The sequence below is a fragment of the Rhagoletis zephyria genome, unplaced genomic scaffold (assembly GCF_001687245.7).
Source record: "Rhagoletis zephyria isolate East Lansing unplaced genomic scaffold, Rhagoletis_zephyria_1.1 Rzeph_scaffold_01032, whole genome shotgun sequence".
Taxonomy (NCBI): domain Eukaryota; kingdom Metazoa; phylum Arthropoda; class Insecta; order Diptera; family Tephritidae; genus Rhagoletis; species Rhagoletis zephyria.
In genome coordinates this window covers 104,988-121,162 of record NW_016158116.1, presented here as the reverse complement: position 1 = coordinate 121,162, position 16,175 = coordinate 104,988, and the positions used below count along the sequence as shown (strand labels likewise).

General features: G+C 35.8%; 4 protein-coding genes across 4 annotated transcripts; 3 read left to right on the top strand and 1 right to left on the bottom strand.

Moving 5' to 3' along the window:
* Nucleotides 1-2,517: 2,517 nt before the first annotated feature.
* Nucleotides 2,518-4,464, top strand: LOC108362549 (BTB/POZ domain-containing adapter for CUL3-mediated RhoA degradation protein 3). Its single transcript, XM_017615583.1, has 2 exons — nucleotides 2,518-3,146; nucleotides 3,332-4,464. The coding sequence occupies exons 1-2, from the start codon at nucleotides 2,981-2,983 to the stop codon at nucleotides 4,051-4,053; spliced, it is 888 nt and encodes a 295-aa protein (XP_017471072.1). The 5' UTR covers nucleotides 2,518-2,980; the 3' UTR covers nucleotides 4,054-4,464.
* A 1,175-nt stretch (nucleotides 4,465-5,639) lies between these two features.
* On the top strand, nucleotides 5,640-6,464 carry IFT20 (intraflagellar transport 20). The gene is made up of 2 exons (XM_017615585.1): nucleotides 5,640-6,182; nucleotides 6,263-6,464. Exons 1-2 carry the CDS (start codon nucleotides 5,904-5,906, stop codon nucleotides 6,377-6,379), a joined length of 396 nt encoding a protein of 131 aa, XP_017471074.1. The 5' UTR covers nucleotides 5,640-5,903; the 3' UTR covers nucleotides 6,380-6,464.
* On the bottom strand, nucleotides 6,412-7,627 carry LOC108362548 (INO80 complex subunit B). The gene is made up of 2 exons (XM_017615582.1): nucleotides 7,522-7,627; nucleotides 6,412-7,459 (listed from the first exon to the last, which is right to left on the bottom strand). Exons 1-2 carry the CDS (start codon nucleotides 7,535-7,537, stop codon nucleotides 6,477-6,479), a joined length of 999 nt encoding a protein of 332 aa, XP_017471071.1. The 5' UTR covers nucleotides 7,538-7,627; the 3' UTR covers nucleotides 6,412-6,476.
* Nucleotides 7,628-7,848: 221 nt separating this feature from the next.
* Nucleotides 7,849-8,985, top strand: RpL18A (ribosomal protein L18A). The gene is made up of 2 exons (XM_017615584.1): nucleotides 7,849-7,953; nucleotides 8,389-8,985. The coding sequence occupies exons 1-2, from the start codon at nucleotides 7,936-7,938 to the stop codon at nucleotides 8,902-8,904; spliced, it is 534 nt and encodes a 177-aa protein (XP_017471073.1). The 5' UTR covers nucleotides 7,849-7,935; the 3' UTR covers nucleotides 8,905-8,985.
* The last annotated feature ends 7,190 nt before the right edge of the window (nucleotides 8,986-16,175 follow it).

Genomic DNA, 16,175 nt, shown 5'->3' with positions numbered 1-16,175 from the left:
ACATTTTGATTTGACGTTTCGCTCAATGAAATCAAATGCAAACGCACGCAAGCCAATTTCGGGTGACGCAAAAAAACAAATTCGTCGGCGTGCGTACCAAAACGCAAGCCGCGAATATTAGGTTAGCCTGTAACTTTTAATTATTGAATCATGGGTTTGAATTATGTTTGACAAGCCGCTCGTGTGGTGTATTTCGCTCTTAAGTTGCTACTTACATTTAGGGCCGGTTACTCAATGTCTGGTTAACACTAATCTCCGTTTAAACATCATTATCGACGTGTTCGGCTCCATGCATATAACATGGATTGGATAACGTCGNGGAGATCTCCCAATGTGAGGAATAAAAGGGTACTCCCTTTGACCTGATTTCGGAGCAATACGAGAGATTTGTCGGTTTTGACCTCTTTTGTAACTCCTTTAGAAGTCAAATAGGATATCTCCTAAGTGAGCAACAAAAGAATACTCCCAGAGACATGATTTCGGAACAATAAGCAATATTTGTTGATTTTGTACTCCTTTATTACTCGCTTAGGAGCCAAAAGGGAGATCTCCCAAGTGAGCAATAAGAGAATACTCCGTGAGGCATGATTTCGGAGCAATAACTGAGATTTGTCGGTTTTGTACTCCGTTATTACTCACTTAGGAGCAAAAAGCGATGTCTCCTAAGCGAGCAATCCAGGAGTATTCCTTTTGATCGATAGGGGAGCTATACGCACCTCGTTCAAAACTATTTTGTGTTTTTGGAAAAATGTATTATGAAGAAAACAAGACAGATATGTAAATATATGTAAATACATAATTGTTATTGAAAAATAAAACGAGGAAATAATAAAATAAATTGGGCAGCCCACATTAAGGTCCATCGGTATGTATGACAAAATTTGTTTAAACTTATTAATTATTTCATTATTTAACTGAAACTGCATTTCAGATGGCGGTGTCAGCGCTTAAAATGATCGAATTCTTACGTTTCTTACCCTGTTCAGTCCAGAACTTTTATTGGGTTCGAAATCAATTAGCCATTAAGAGCCTTTGTCATTAAGGGATGGTGAGTTCTGAGTATGCAAATACCTTCAAGTATTAGTTTTAGTTTCGTCTGGCATGATATTTATCAAAATAAACGGCATTTGACAAATCGCCTAGGTCTGTATGTGGTAATCAGAATTATCTGATACCTGCTGAAATCGTCCGGAAGTTGCTAACACTTTGATGCGCTTCGTTTCTGTGGATTCCCAGGTGAATACCAATTCCAAACATACCTTCATCGTACCGTTTTAAGTTTATAATCTTTAGCTTTCATACATTTTTCTGTATTATTATTTAGTAAGCATTATTTTGCATGTTTTACCTGTTTATTATTGTAAGGTTTTATATTAATGTGCGCATGCGATAAAAAATTAAATAAATGGATTGCATAAATAGCAAAATCTTTTTAGCTTATGTAATGGATCATTAAGGAGCAATTAGGGAGTACTCTCCTACTACTCCATGAGGAGGAATTGGGGAGTATAGAAACCTTCTTTTATTACTCGTAAAGGAGGTTTGCGGGATGACTCTTATGGGAGTACTCCCGTATTGCTCGTTTGGGAGGAATGTGGGATGTTTTTCTTTGTGCACTCCTTTTTTGTCTTTTTGGGAGGTTTCTGGGAGGTTATTCTGTGAGTACTCCCGTATTGCTCCCTTAGGAGCTTTGTGGGATGCTATTTATGTGTGTGCTTCCCGATTGCTCGTTTAGGAGGTAAAAGGGATTACTCCCCCTCCTAGGACATACAATGTTAAAGGGAGTATACAAAATTACATGCTTATACACAGAAGCATAGGGAGCAATGGGGAGTATTCGTATGCTCCCAAGGGAGTACTCACCGAGCAATCGTACGATGCTCCCAAGTTCTACTGGGATGAATTATACACACATACAATAGTAATTGCTATGAATGGCTACCGTATAAACTCAGGACACGCATTTGCTTGGAGACTCCCGAAGGTTAAGGTGGTCATAAGTTCAGCCAGCACATTCAATGGTCTTTTACCCGGAGCTGCTCCAACATGATGAGTAGATTTTAGTGAGGCTCACATGCCACTGCCTCTGGCTACACACTGGATATCGGAATATTGCAAAATAAATAGCAATTATCTCTTATAATTATAAGAAAAGTGTTTACAAAATTACCTGTGCCACTCTGACATAGTACGGTTGTTGCTCCCTTTCATACCACAGTAAATTTGTATGCAACTCTGAATCTGAATTCATGCTCCTTCTCATTATCAACCCTGATCAGATTTTACCCCCGACGAGTACTCAAAAAGGGGTATTACTGTATATACTGTGGTAGCTGCACTATGAATACGCGGCATTGATTGTATATGCTTCCTTTTCACGTTGCGTTTACGTGCACTATAAACAATTGTATTCATAGTCACAGCTCATCCCGTTCCGTTACTTCCATTATAATCCGGTCTTTAACTTCCTCCGGAATTCCTCCAAACATTTGGGCGAAATCCCGAGTAGTTATTCTCATACATCTGGTAACTCTTTACACAAAAATTTGTCAACTTGGTGCATTTCTGATGTTTTCTGCACCTCGTAGATAATTGTTTTAATTTCCATATTCTAACGAGGATAATAGGTTGGATTGACTTTCCTAGGGGTCAATAAAACGTCCTGCTTGTTAGGACTGAGGAAGAGTGTAGTTTAAAGTGCTGTAAAATTAAAAAATCCTACATTTTAAACTCTACGCCCATCTAGGTCCCAGGGAGAAGTGTGGACGGCATACAAGGGCGCTGATATCTATTTACGCCTATCTCTCTGGTTTACACAATCGTCAAAATTGATTCCGTAGCAATTGTAACGTCGAGCAACTGCAACGCCAAAGATAGCGTTTGCAAAGGCTCCAGTGGCGTTAGTCTAGTCCCAAGTGGTAGTGGTGCTGTTGGCAAAGTGCATTTGATTCCTGGACCTGGACTAGTGGCTACAAGTAAAATGTCTGGCGATCAGAAAACTCTTCTCAAAGGACACTCATCACAGTATGTGAAATTGAATGTAGGTGGGAGATTGTATTACACTACAATCGGCACGCTGACGAAACACGATACTATGCTAAGTGCTATGTTCAGCGGCCGCATGGAAGTGCTCACTGATTCAGAGGGTAAGTTCAAAAAAGTAGCTAGTAATTCAGAGAGAAAAAATGTTAAAGCCTAAAGCATAAGTGATGATGCATCGTGTCGCTTTGTTTTTTTTTATGCTTAAACTGATTAGTCACGCCCTTTTCAATAGTGGATACTCTACATAATTGTTATCTTTAATAAAATGTTGAATATTTCTAAATTACAGGCTGGATTCTAATCGATCGCTGCGGCAATCATTTCGGAACAATACTGAACTACTTGCGTGATGGAACCGTTCCACTGCCAGAATCTCACAAGGAAATAGCAGAATTGCTTGCAGAAGCTAAATATTATTGTATCACCGAATTGGCCATGTCATGCGAGCGAGCCCTGTTGGCACATCAAGAACCAAAACCCATATGCCGCATACCGTTGATTACATCTCAAAAAGAAGAACAGCTACTAATAAGTTCGTCGTCGAAACCTGCTGTAATATTGGTGGTTCAACGACAAAACAACAAGTATTCATACACTAGCACATCAGATGATAATTTGCTTAAGAATATCGAGCTTTTTGACAAATTATCTTTACGTTTCAATGAACGAATACTTTTCATCAAGGATGTTATTGGACCTAGTGAAATATGTTGCTGGTCATTTTACGGTCATGGCAAAAAAGTGGCTGAAGTGTGCTGCACCTCTATCGTGTACGCTACAGATCGCAAACACACAAAAGTGGAATTTCCAGAGGCGCGCATATATGAGGAGACACTGCAAGTACTTTTGTATGAAAATCGCAATGCTCCTGATCAGGAGCTATTACAAGCTACATCGTCGGTGCGTGGTGCCGTTGCTGCACCCGGCATGCAGCAGTACACCAGCGATGAGGAAGAGGAACGCACCAGCTTGGCGCGCTTACGTTCGAACAAACGTAACAATCCTACATGATTTATGAAGCAATATGTGGGATGACAACGAGCAGCGCTTCCCTAGCTTTGGAGAGATGTTAGCGGCGGTAGTGTATGAATCGCCAAAGAAAAATATTGTTGTAAGGATATTTTTATATATCCTAGCGCTATTACAAGGGTAAAGGAAATGTTCTCGATAAGAAAAAAATCTGGTGATCAAAAACAAAAAAAAAAAAAAAAAGAAATGCACATTCAATGTGAGTGCATTACATACATAGATACATATTCTTGAAGTGACCAAACACTATATGCTTATCTTGTTTGGCTTATAGTATGTATACGTAAATATATTTTTTTATAACTCACTTTTCAATCAGTTTTCTCATCATATAAAAACACTTTTAAATATTGTATGTTGGATATGCTGCATAACAATTGTGCAGCTATAGTATTATATGCTTAATCAAACATTCTATAATCAGTTCGTAGTTTGCAACTTGATTTATTTATTTAATTGTGTGTGCAAAAAGAATAAGCTCTAATAATAAAGCACTTTTATACTTTATTATGTGGACAGTAAAATACGTCAACAAATAAATATAAAAGCACTCGGGCGTTAAAAAACCAAAATTTCAAAGGCATAATAAGCAAAAAGCATTAAAGACTACCACGGAGGAAAACAAGAGTTAAGGAAACTGAAAAGCTTTCTCATAGAAGACTTAACAATATAATAAATGTTGCATGTGACGAATCGAAACGTTAGACATGTTTATTTTAAGATTAATGGGATGACGTATTGAGGAAAATGTGAATTTTAATTGAACCTCCAATAGCTAAAGTTATATCGAGCTAGTTATAAACATTCCCACTAGGCAATTTTTGTTGCCAGGAGTAAGAAAAAGTGTCGCCCTCGGCAACAAATTTACTGCCGCTAATATCACCATCGCATCGTTTTATTTTTACCAGTCGCTCCAACAGGTCCGTCAAAGGCAACTCGCATGGTCGAGACGCTTTCTTTTTACCTGAATGAGTCGTTTTCTTAGCGCTTTATTATTGCTACAGGCGATATTTTAGCAATAATTACTTGGAAGAATTTTGATCTTTTTACTATATCATTTTTTATATACAAAATTATGGCCTTATTCATAAAAAATACAATAGATTTTAAGAGTTCTATAAAGTGGACTTTTCATACAAATTTTCGATTTATAAAGCCGTAAAAGTCTTCTTATGTTTTATGAATTTGGGTGTTAGATTTGAAAAAAATTAAATTATTTCCATTTTTTCAATCGTATGTTTGGCATAGATGGTTTTGGAGAATACTGTTGGAAGGGAAATTCATCAGTTTAGAAATTTTTGACAACATATTCCTAAATGACATTAAAGAAATGATGTTGCCGATTTGTTACCACGGCAATAAATCGGCGGATCGCCTTGAGCCGAAAAAAATATTTCTTCACTTACTTTTTAATGTTATGCTATGCGATAAAATACTAACTTCGTAAGTTCTGTGTGTTTCAAATAAAGCGGAAATATAAAGAAGTCAATCCTCTAATAACTTTTAATTAAACAATACACTTAGCAACAGGGGGTGGGGGTAGGGTGTTTAATTTGTTGGGTTGTTTCGGTTATGCAGTTTCTGGTCGCTATCACTTTATCACCTTCGTTCCAATTAAATAAAGAATCCTCGTACAAGTATCTTTTATCAACTCTAGCAATGTAAAGTGAGAAATAATGAACCGGAAATGCGATAGTTTTGTTGTCATGGTAATTGATAAAGAAGCAAACATAAGTAAATTGACCTTTATAGTACGGCTATATTATGCCTTGGGCTGATTAAATATTTTTTATCATATCTTCGGTAGCAAAATATTTGATTAACGAAATAAAATGTCGGAAGAACTGCAGAAAGCTGGCCTCTACATTGACGACATCTATCGACTGCGAGTACAAGATCCAGCTATTGCTAATGAAACCAACGAATTGCGCGAGGAGTGTTTGGAATATGCCAATAAATTACAAGATTTTAAGAAATATGCAGATGATTTTCATAAAATCATTAGTGATTTTGCTAAAGATGTGGAAAAGGAGAAATTGAGAGCTATCGGCACCCAAAATCTACTCAAAACAATCGCCAAAGAACGTCAGGCAGAGCAGCAGGTATACCAGGTGAGTGAATCAGGTGCAGCAGTCTGCGTAGTGATTTTTTTTTTAGTTTAAACTAATTAAATCAAATTCACATATTTCAGAGTAAAATTCACGAGAAAACCATGGAATTAGAACGCCTTCGTAACGAATATCAATACTTGCAACGCATAGAATCTGAGCAGCAAGAAATTATAAATAATTTTTTGTTGAATCAGTAAAAACTACATAAATTTATTAATGCAATTATTAATACCAAAGTTATTTGCTAAATATAAAATACAGTGTTTCTTAATTATACCATGATTTGCATCGGCATTAGCACATTATTTGTCTAATGTTTTGCACATTCTTGCGATAACAAGCGAAGCTACATAGCGGCAAATTTGTTTTGGAGCAATTATACACTTTGGGTTTACCACAACCAGCGATGCCACAAATCTGCACCTTGGGAGGCGCGCGCGCTTTTTGCGCTGCCAGCGGAAATTCATGACCCGTTGGCAGCTGTATGTAGGCACCGTCCAATGTGTTGTGGTATGTGATCATGGGCTGTGACACTTTGCTCGACTTGTTACGCGTTGCATTGCGCTGCTTGCTTTCCTGTTTTTTCAGCAAACGATCCATTGTCTTCTTCTTGTCCTTCTCGCGTTTTTCATCTGCAAGTTGTTTCCGCTTTTGTGATTTGAGCTGCGCTTTTTGTATATCCTCTGCCGTTTGTGGTTTTTCTTTCTCACGATAACCAGTTGGTAGTGACATTAACAATTCACCACCTGGCGACGGTTCTTTATCCGTATTACGCTCATACATGGCTCGTTGACGCGCTGTCATCAATTTGGGATCTTTCATTTTCTTTAGCTCGTCATCCATTTCCTCCAATTTTCCTGATTCAATAGCAGTTAACCAACGTTCTTCCTCGCTGGATGTGCTGCTATCGCGTCGTTTCTTTGACTTTTTATTATTAGCTGAATATCCGCTGGCGGTTGGGGTTGCTGACGCTGCTGGAGAACTATTACTACTTGCGGCGGGCGTAGAAGGTTGTTTAGTTGTAGATTTTTTACCGCCGCTGGAGCTACTTTTGCAAGCCTTAGGTGGCGTAAGGACTGGTGTGGTAGGAGTTGGAGTGCTGGAAACTTCTTGCTCATGATCAACAACATCGACTATATCGATTATTTCAGCATCATAAGCGCTATCTTCTTTAGGTACTGGAGTAGGTGTCGCAGCTGGAGAAGCCGTCCCTGTGGTAGTATTTGTCGCGTGCGGCGAGTGGACAACATGTCTTGGTTTTTTCGTTCGCTTATGCTCTTTATAGTCAAATAGAAAAGATTATTGTACAGATATATAGTTTTATAATTAAAACAAATACCTTCACGTTTTCCCATTGTAAAAGACGTTCTACTCCAAGAAATAATTGTAAAACAGCTGTTTTAAGAATGTAAACAAATTCTTACATAGGCGCCATCTGTTGCCCTTGATCACAGAGTGCATTTACGTCCAAAACCGATTGGCAAATCGACAGTTTTAGTAGCACTGGCGTAAGATGCGCTATTTAAGGCGCTCTTTTACCGATTTTTTTTTAGGAAAAACTTTACAGAAAAATTAAAAAATTCAATCGTAAAAAAGGGGGTTTGAAAAAAATGTAAGAAATTCTAACAAATTTTGCGAACGGAAAATTAGCGAACACATGCAACCTTGTGATATCTCGCCACGATTGCAACTCTAAATTTCAGACCTGAAGTTGGTTGCGGTTTTCTCTTCCTTTTCTCTGAACGCTGCTAAAATGAAAGCCAAGGGACAGGTAATTTTTCCCGAAATTTTGCCCAATATTCGTTTAATAATTAAAAAATTTGCTAAAATAAGACTGGCTGAAGTAAAGTTAAACGTGCTGTACATTATTGTAAACTTTTTGTGAGAATCAAATGCTTAAAAATGCAGTTTTGTGAAGGTGACTTCCAACGTGCTTATGCGGGTGGCGAATTGTGCTAGTTCTTATAAGACACGAAACTTGGTGAACTTTTTGTATTTTGATCTCTAAAATTTGCTAATTTTTTAGCGGTGTCAGCATAAGACAACGGCTTGTATTGTTTTCTGAATGTGTTCATAAGGAAAAGCGCTTGGTGCACTTTTGCTTTGCATGCAGAAGTCAGCTGTCAGAAAGTCTTGTTTAACCTCAATTTAATTGATTGTTTATTTCCATAACTAATGCGAGTATTTTGTTTGATTCTCTTTACAGTTGAAGGAATACGAAGTTATTGGCCGCAAGCTGCCAACCGAGAAGGAGCCACAAACTCCACTGTACAAAATGCGTATCTTTGCTCCGGATAACATCGTGGCCAAGTCGCGTTTCTGGTATTTCTTGCGCCAACTGAAGAAGTTCAAGAAGACCACCGGTGAAATTGTCTCGCTGAAACAGGTCTACGAAACTTCCCCCACTAAAATTAAGAATTTTGGTATTTGGTTGCGTTATGATTCTCGTTCCGGTACCCACAATATGTACCGTGAATACCGTGATCTGACCGTTGGCGGTGCGGTGACGGCGTGTTACCGTGATATGGGTGCACGTCATCGTGCTCGTGCTCATTCTATTCAAATCATCAAGGTTGACTCCATCAAAGCCAGCAACACTCGTCGTGTGCATGTTAAACAATTCCACAATTCAAAAATCAAGTTCCCATTGGTGCAAAGAGTACACCACAAGGGCAACAGGAAATTGTTCTCATACAGAAAACCAAGAACCTACTTCTTGTAAGATGCTTTATAGTTATTTTTTTAACTTTTTGATTTAAAATAAATAGAAAAGTCTTTACCATCCTGACTTGTGTACAATAAAGTGTTTGTTTTACTAAATGTAAGATGGTGTTACATATTCCAACAATGAACCAGCATGTTGCTATGGTCCTGTTTTCACTTTGGACTATTGAAGGCCCGTAGTCATAGAGAAGTTAGAAAAAGGTTTTAGCGATTAAAAAGGTTTTTTATTGTAATCACCATTTTAACTCTTTCATAGTCAACTTAAAATGCATCTAAGCCAAAAACAGAATTTAAACTTTAAAATGAGAACGCGAATTTGTTAAAATAAGGTTCTAAGTTTTTTGTAAACGCTATAGGACCCACTCCGAGCAATTCCAAACAATATTTTTTTAAATTTAATTTTTAGGAGTTAAGTTTTGATTAAAAAGGTTACAACAACTATAATTACATAAAAAATTAACGCCCCTATTGCTAGTATCGACAAGCAGCAGATAAGCTACTATTATTCGATTGTCGCTATTCCTGGGAATTGTGATTGTCGATTTCACGTTAAATAAGCAACAAATAGTTGTAGTTAGAAGGATGAGCGACTAAAAACTATTTACACTCACTTATTGACCGAGAAAACGACATACAAAGTACCATGGATAATCGATAAAGGACTAACAGTCGTAACAAAAAAGATACAAAAAAATGTTTCCCGGCAGTGGGATTCAAACCCACGACCTCGCGGCTTGCTAAATCCGCGATCCTACAGTGGACACAGGGTGAACGAATTATTTTTATTTTTTTTTTTTTTTTTTTATTTATTTTTTTTTTATTTTATGAAAGTTTAAATAATAATAAAATTATTAAATAAACTAAAAAGAAACGCAGCGCTAGCAACGGAGGCTTTCGGCTGGTGAACGAATTAAAGTTCTAATATTTCTTTATATTACCGAAAAAAATTTTTCTTCATTTTCGAGCTATCTTCTCTCATCTTAAAAAAAAAACTGTTTCTAAGATGTCTATGATTGACACAACTTAAAAATCTATTCTAAACTTAAAACCTTAAAGAATAAGTTTTAATTTACGACTATGACTATAGGCCTATATGTTTATCGTCATCCTCAGTAATAAAGGTACTTAAAGACAATTGCGGGTAGGAAGGATATGATTGACATTAGTTACGTTTTTTACCGGAATATTAAGGGATCGCAGTTAGATAAAATGTCAAAAGCTGTATCAATGGGAGTCTTTTAAGCTCCTCATCAGAGCAGAGAGTGTAACTGTGAAATCATTTAAAATTTTAATCATGAAATATTTTCAAGTAGCATTTCATTCTTTTTCCTTTTGTCTGGTAGTGTGGCTTATAGTTTTTCAATCCACAATCATTAAAAAAAATTGATTTCACACAGCGAGGTGGTAAATTTAAAAAAATTATTACAGGTCCAGCGCGATTTTAAATTCTGAATAAAAAAATAGACATTTTTTGGGAATTTTGGTAAAATTGGTTGTTTTTATAATTTTTGTACAAAGTTTGAATTGTGGATTTTTATGGTTCTTATTATATAATGCGCTAGACTTTTATAAAAAAAAATATTAAACATCGAATAAACAAAATAAAAAATATCCCAAAATTTAGTCAACAAAAATTTTCTATTAAATTTTCCACCACTGTATATATTGCACGTTTAACAGAATTATTTCAAAATTTCAATTTTGTAAAAACACGCAATCAAAGTTTGATCAACTCATGCAGTTGGTATACAAAAGGACCGATGGAAAGACCGACATCTTCGCCATTTTTTGGAAGTTTAGTTATCTGTTAGGATGAACATATTAATTATCCTTATCATATTTATTGATTGTATGAAATCTCCAAAAACGAGTTTTGATCTTTGAATTTTGAACTTCTCAATATTAATAATACGTTCAAACACTTAAAAATATTCCATGCACTTGGAATTTTATTGGGGATATTTTACATTCCATATCGAATGCTGAGTGGAAGATCGACCTATCTCGGCAGCCAGCTCGAAAACGCTCTATCTCAAAAAAACTGTTCCAGAACGCCCTATTTCAGAACTCGTTTCAAAAACTTCCTATCTCAGCTGCCGATTCAAAAACGCCCTATATCAGCTCATTTTCAATACATTTTGAAGTGAGATTGGGCATTCTTCAACCAAATTCTGAGAAAGGGTGTTTTTCATACAATTTTTAAATAGGGCGTTCTTGAAAAGCTTTTTGAGATAGGGCGTTTTCGAAATGGCTGCCGAGATAGGCCGATCTTCCACTCAGCAGTCGATTTGTTAATGAGGAGTAGAGCTGAAAAATGTTTGAATGATTGTGATCGACTGGTCACACTGGTATTGACTCTCATTGGTTTTTTTTAATCGGGTTTTTATTTCTCACATCGGTTAGAAAATACGTATAAACGCATCGTTCATCTAACGCGAAGTGAAAATGGGCTTGTTTTCTTAATACAGTTTTTAATTTGAATTTCTATTGTAATAAATTTGACTTATTGTTCGCCCCCATTTCGGTGAATCGCGCAAAATAGTTGTTAAACAAATTTCGAATGAAAGCAGCTTTTGAATACGATTTCCTGAGAGCGCTATAAAGATAGAGGTGTGTATAAACTTTTAAAATAAATATGTGTTGAGTCAAATTGGGTTTTTGTTAATGCGGTTCTTGCGTGGGTATAAACAAGATATATAATGAAGTTTGTACTAATAACAGAATCTTTCACTCCAGGTCCAATAAAAATGTAAAAAATATAAAATATTTTCTGGGACTCAACCGTTCTTTTGACCAAATTAAAAGACAATTGAGCGGCGTAGAAATGCGAGGCCTCATCAGTAACATGTTTATGAACACAAGCATACATACATATGAACGATGGCTCTCGGCAAACAACGGCAACACTACAAACACTTAACCAAAACACATTTTGCACTTAAGTACTTAAATTAAATCACAATTTAATAAAACATTTCACTAGAATCGAAGCGCAGAAAAGAGAGCAGCAAACACCTGCTAAAATTAAAATATGACTGAGGAAACGGAATTGGCGATGGCACAAACACAGGGAGGAAGGAAATCAAATTTTAAATTATAATATATATTCGATTTAGTTGTAACACAAACCGCATAAAAAATGAATTCAAATTAATTTTCTAGTTTGTAATCCCAGATAAGTATGTACTAACAAACACATTTCACATGACCCACCACCTGTGACAGTTTTTTGCCGCCCTGTGAATTAACTAATTAGATAATTTTTAAAAACCGTTTAATAAATTTGATGCTAATGAAAATTTATGCTTTTCCCTCGGTGTTCCTATCTTCAACAGTTCCATTTCCTTAGTCGTATTTAAGCCGTCGCACAGGGGGCGATTTGGCTGAACTAGCGTAACAAAATTAATTGCTTAAAATATAAAGAAAATTTCACAAAGTTGTCAATTTTTATGTAAAATTAACTCAAAAAGGAACAAAAGAAAATAATTTTTTTAATGAATTATAATTTTTTTTTTGTGTTTGTAACATAATTTTAATGTGGAAAAAAATTTACTTGGAGTCAGTTCTCCGAATCCAATGAACAATATGTACGAATCCAATGTACAATGGGTAATTTTTGTACCAATTGGAGAGAAAATGTGCACCAAAATTACAGTCGCATGAATCAGCAAAGCCACTCTGAAAAAAATCACTGAGTTAAGCAGCTTTAGCCTGAAGAGGTGCGATTGCGCCAATACACTGTTGTGATTGCGGTAGTGGCGCTGGAGTTAGCGTGTTAGCGCCAAAAAAATTTGCGACATTACCCAGGCCTGCCTAGATTCTCCTTTTGGATTATTCTGAAGAATCAGAAAAATTCGATTCGGATTCGGGGAACTGACTCCAAGTAAATTTTTTTCCTACATTCAAATTAAGTTACAAAGGGCGTGTGTGAATCAGTAACAAAGTTCTATGGGGAAAGCTCTTGAATAATATTTTTACTACGGTAAGACAGTTTTGCCAATCTGCTGTGTGAAATGAAATATTTTTTGACAGCAGTAAATTTTTGATAACCGCAGATTTATTTGGAATAAAATATTACAAATTGAAGTGAAATGAATATTTTAAGAAAGCATCTACCATCGTTGATTGCAATTCATCTATTTAGGCTTTTATTTAACGAAAAATTACACACAGAAACAATCTTTGCGATTGTCAAAATTTTCTATGCATTTGTCAAAAATTTCACTAGCCTCATGAGCTACTGAAATTATATTCACCTCATAGTTGTCAAAAATTTACTCGACGCGAACTTTGTTACCGATTCACACACGCTCAAACACAAAAAAAAAATTAGAATTTATAAAAAAAATTATTTTACTTTGTTCCTTTTTGAGTTAATATGCGCGTTCCTTATCTCCCAGAAATAGTCAGAAAAAGTCCGAAGTAGTCAGATTTAGTCCAAAAAGCGTTCCTTAACTCGGAAATGACAGCAAAAATGAGAGNTTGTACATACATTTCTGTTCTTATTTGACGTTAGTTTTGTTGTTGCCATTCTTTGGACTAAAAATTTGGTTTTTTGCGTTCCTTTACTTTTCCTGTTACTCTCTTTTAGTGAGCGCATTTTGCTTACGCTCTGGCATTTTGACACTTTTCAGATTTTAGTCCAAAAAGATAAGGAATGAACCTAATGTTACATAACAATTGCCAACTTTGTGAAATTTTCTTTATATTTTGAGCAATTAATTTTGTTACGCTAGTTCAGCCAAATCGCCCCCTGTGCGACGGCTTAAATACGACTAAGGAAACGGAACTGTAGATGATAGGAACACCGAGAGGAAAACCATCTATTTTCATAGCATCAAATTTATTAAACGGTTTTTAAAAATTATCTAGCCATTACACAAGCCAATTAGATTTACTTTGTTCACAGGGTGGCAAAAAAACTGTCACAGAAGCAGAAAACGTTTATAAATGAACGGGTGTGTCATGTGAAATGTGTTTTGCTAGTACATACTTATTTGGGATTACAAGCTAGAAAATTAATTTGAATTCATTTTTTATGCGGTTTGTGTTACAACTAAATCGAATATAACTATATTATAATTTAAAATTTGATTTCCTTCCTCCCTGTGTTTGTGCCATCTCCAATTCCGTTTCCTCAGTCTTATTTTAACTTTGGCAGGTGTTTGCTGCACGTTTTTCTGCGCTTCGGTTCTAGTGAAATGTTTTATTAAATTGTGATTTAAATTAAGTACTTAAGTGCAAAATGTGTTTTGTTAAGTGTTTGTAGTGGTGCCGTTATTTGCCGAGGGTCATCGCTCATATGTATGTATGCTTGTGTTCATAAACATGTTATATGTATAATGTATGTACATACATATGTACATTCTTATGCACATAGTGATGAGGTCTCGCATTTCAACGCTTCTCAATTGCCTTTTAATTTGGTCAAAAGAACGGGTGAGTCCCAGAAAATATTTTATATATTTTACATTTTTATTGCACCTTGAGTGAAAGATTCTGTTATTAGTACAAACTTCATTATATACCTTGTTTATACCAACGCAAGAACCGCATTAACAAAACCCCAATTTGACTCAACACATACTTCTTTTAAGCGTTTATACATACCTCTGTCTTTATAGCGCTCTCAATGAAATCGTATTCAAAAGCAGACCAAATCTGCTGCTTTCATTCGAAATTTGTTTAACAACTATTTTGCGGGATTCACCGAAATGGGGGCGAACAATAAGTCAAATTTATTATAATAATAATTCAAATTTCTTATAATAATAATTCAAATTAAAAACTATATTAAGAAAACAATCCCATTTTGACTTCGCGTTAGATGAACGATGCGTTTATACGTATTTTCTAACCGATGTGAGAAATAAGGAGCCGATAAAAAAAAAAACAATGTGAGTCAATACCAGTGTGACCAGTCGATCACATTCAAACATTTTACAGCTCTGCTCCTCATTAACATATGGAATGTAAAGTATCCTCAACAAAATTCCAAGTGGATGGAATATTTCTAAATGTTTGAGGAACGTATCGCACGTATTATTAATATTGAGAAGATCAAAATTCAAAATTCAGATTCGTTGTTGGAGATTTCATACAATCAATAAGTTTGATATGGATATTATGTTCAGATGACTAAACTTCCAAAAAATAGCGAAGATGTGGGTCGTGCCATCTGGCCTTTTGTATACCAACTATATGAGTTGATCAAACTTAGATTGCGTTTTTCGTGCGATATATACAGTGGTAAAAAAATTAATAGAGACTTTTTTTACTAGACTTGTTGATATTTTTTATTTTCTTTATTCGATGTTTAATATTTTTTTTTATGAAAGTCTGGTATATTATTTAACAAGAACCATATAAATCCACAATTCAAACTTTGTGCAAAAATTATAAAGACAACAAACTTTACCAATATGCCCAAAAATTTCAAACTTTTTATTTAGAAATTGTGGAAGAATTTTTATGAAATTTTATAGCCTATTAAATTTTAGAAGGATAAAGTGTAAGTTTCAATCACGCCGAACTTGTAATAATTTTTCTAGCTGACGGTGCTGTGCATTTTCTTCCATATAAAGTATGCTCGACAATGCTCAGAAGTTCTTTTTATATGGAAGAAAATGCCTAGTTAGTTGTTGTATGATGTTACATATAAATTCCTCAAAAAGTTTTTGGTGAATGACGCTGGAGTAACAGTCCTTGGCCAGATATGAATCTGGCTCGTTCCATTTACGTAGACCAAACTGTCGTGGGAATGAAAGCAAATTAGTTGTTGTTGTTGTTGTAGCGGCCCCCCAGATCGGCTAGTCGCTCAGTCGTCGTCGTCAAGCTCAACTAACGGGAGACCCAAGAAGCGGGCAGCCTCTATAGGGTCTGTCCATAGGGACAGAGGCGTCAGTTGAGTGGAGTTTTGTGGGCATGCGAAGAGTTGTTTCGAGTCGTGGGGAGTCTCTTCGCATGCCGGACACTCATTGGGCACATCCGCATCTAGTCTGCTCAGGTACAGGTAACAGCGCCAATTAAGAAGTAGAAGACTTTGTTTCTGGATTTTTCTCTATTCGGCTTCACTTTTTTAACGCGTTGCGACCACACGCACTTAGTTTAATTTAACCGATCCGGATGGTTCTTTTTGTTTGACAAGATATTCTATTAAAGTTAGAAACTAAAGACAGTTTTGCCTTATGAAGTTGTAAAAAAAATTTGACGGAAATTAAAAAAAAAAAAATTATGTAAGTTTCAGATTTTGCAGCGAAAATGCATTTC

Excerpts from the sequence above, each read along its gene's own strand:
- LOC108362549 (XM_017615583.1), top strand. The coding sequence starts at position 2,981 with ATGTCTGGCGATCAGAAAACTCTTCTCAAAGGACACTCATCACAGTAT. Across the intron at positions 3,147-3,331 it reads AGTGCTCACTGATTCAGAGG|GCTGGATTCTAATCGATCGC; the intron begins GTAAGTTCAAAA and ends TCTAAATTACAG.
- IFT20 (XM_017615585.1), top strand. The coding sequence starts at position 5,904 with ATGTCGGAAGAACTGCAGAAAGCTGGCCTCTACATTGACGACATCTAT. Across the intron at positions 6,183-6,262 it reads CAGAGCAGCAGGTATACCAG|AGTAAAATTCACGAGAAAAC; the intron begins GTGAGTGAATCA and ends CACATATTTCAG.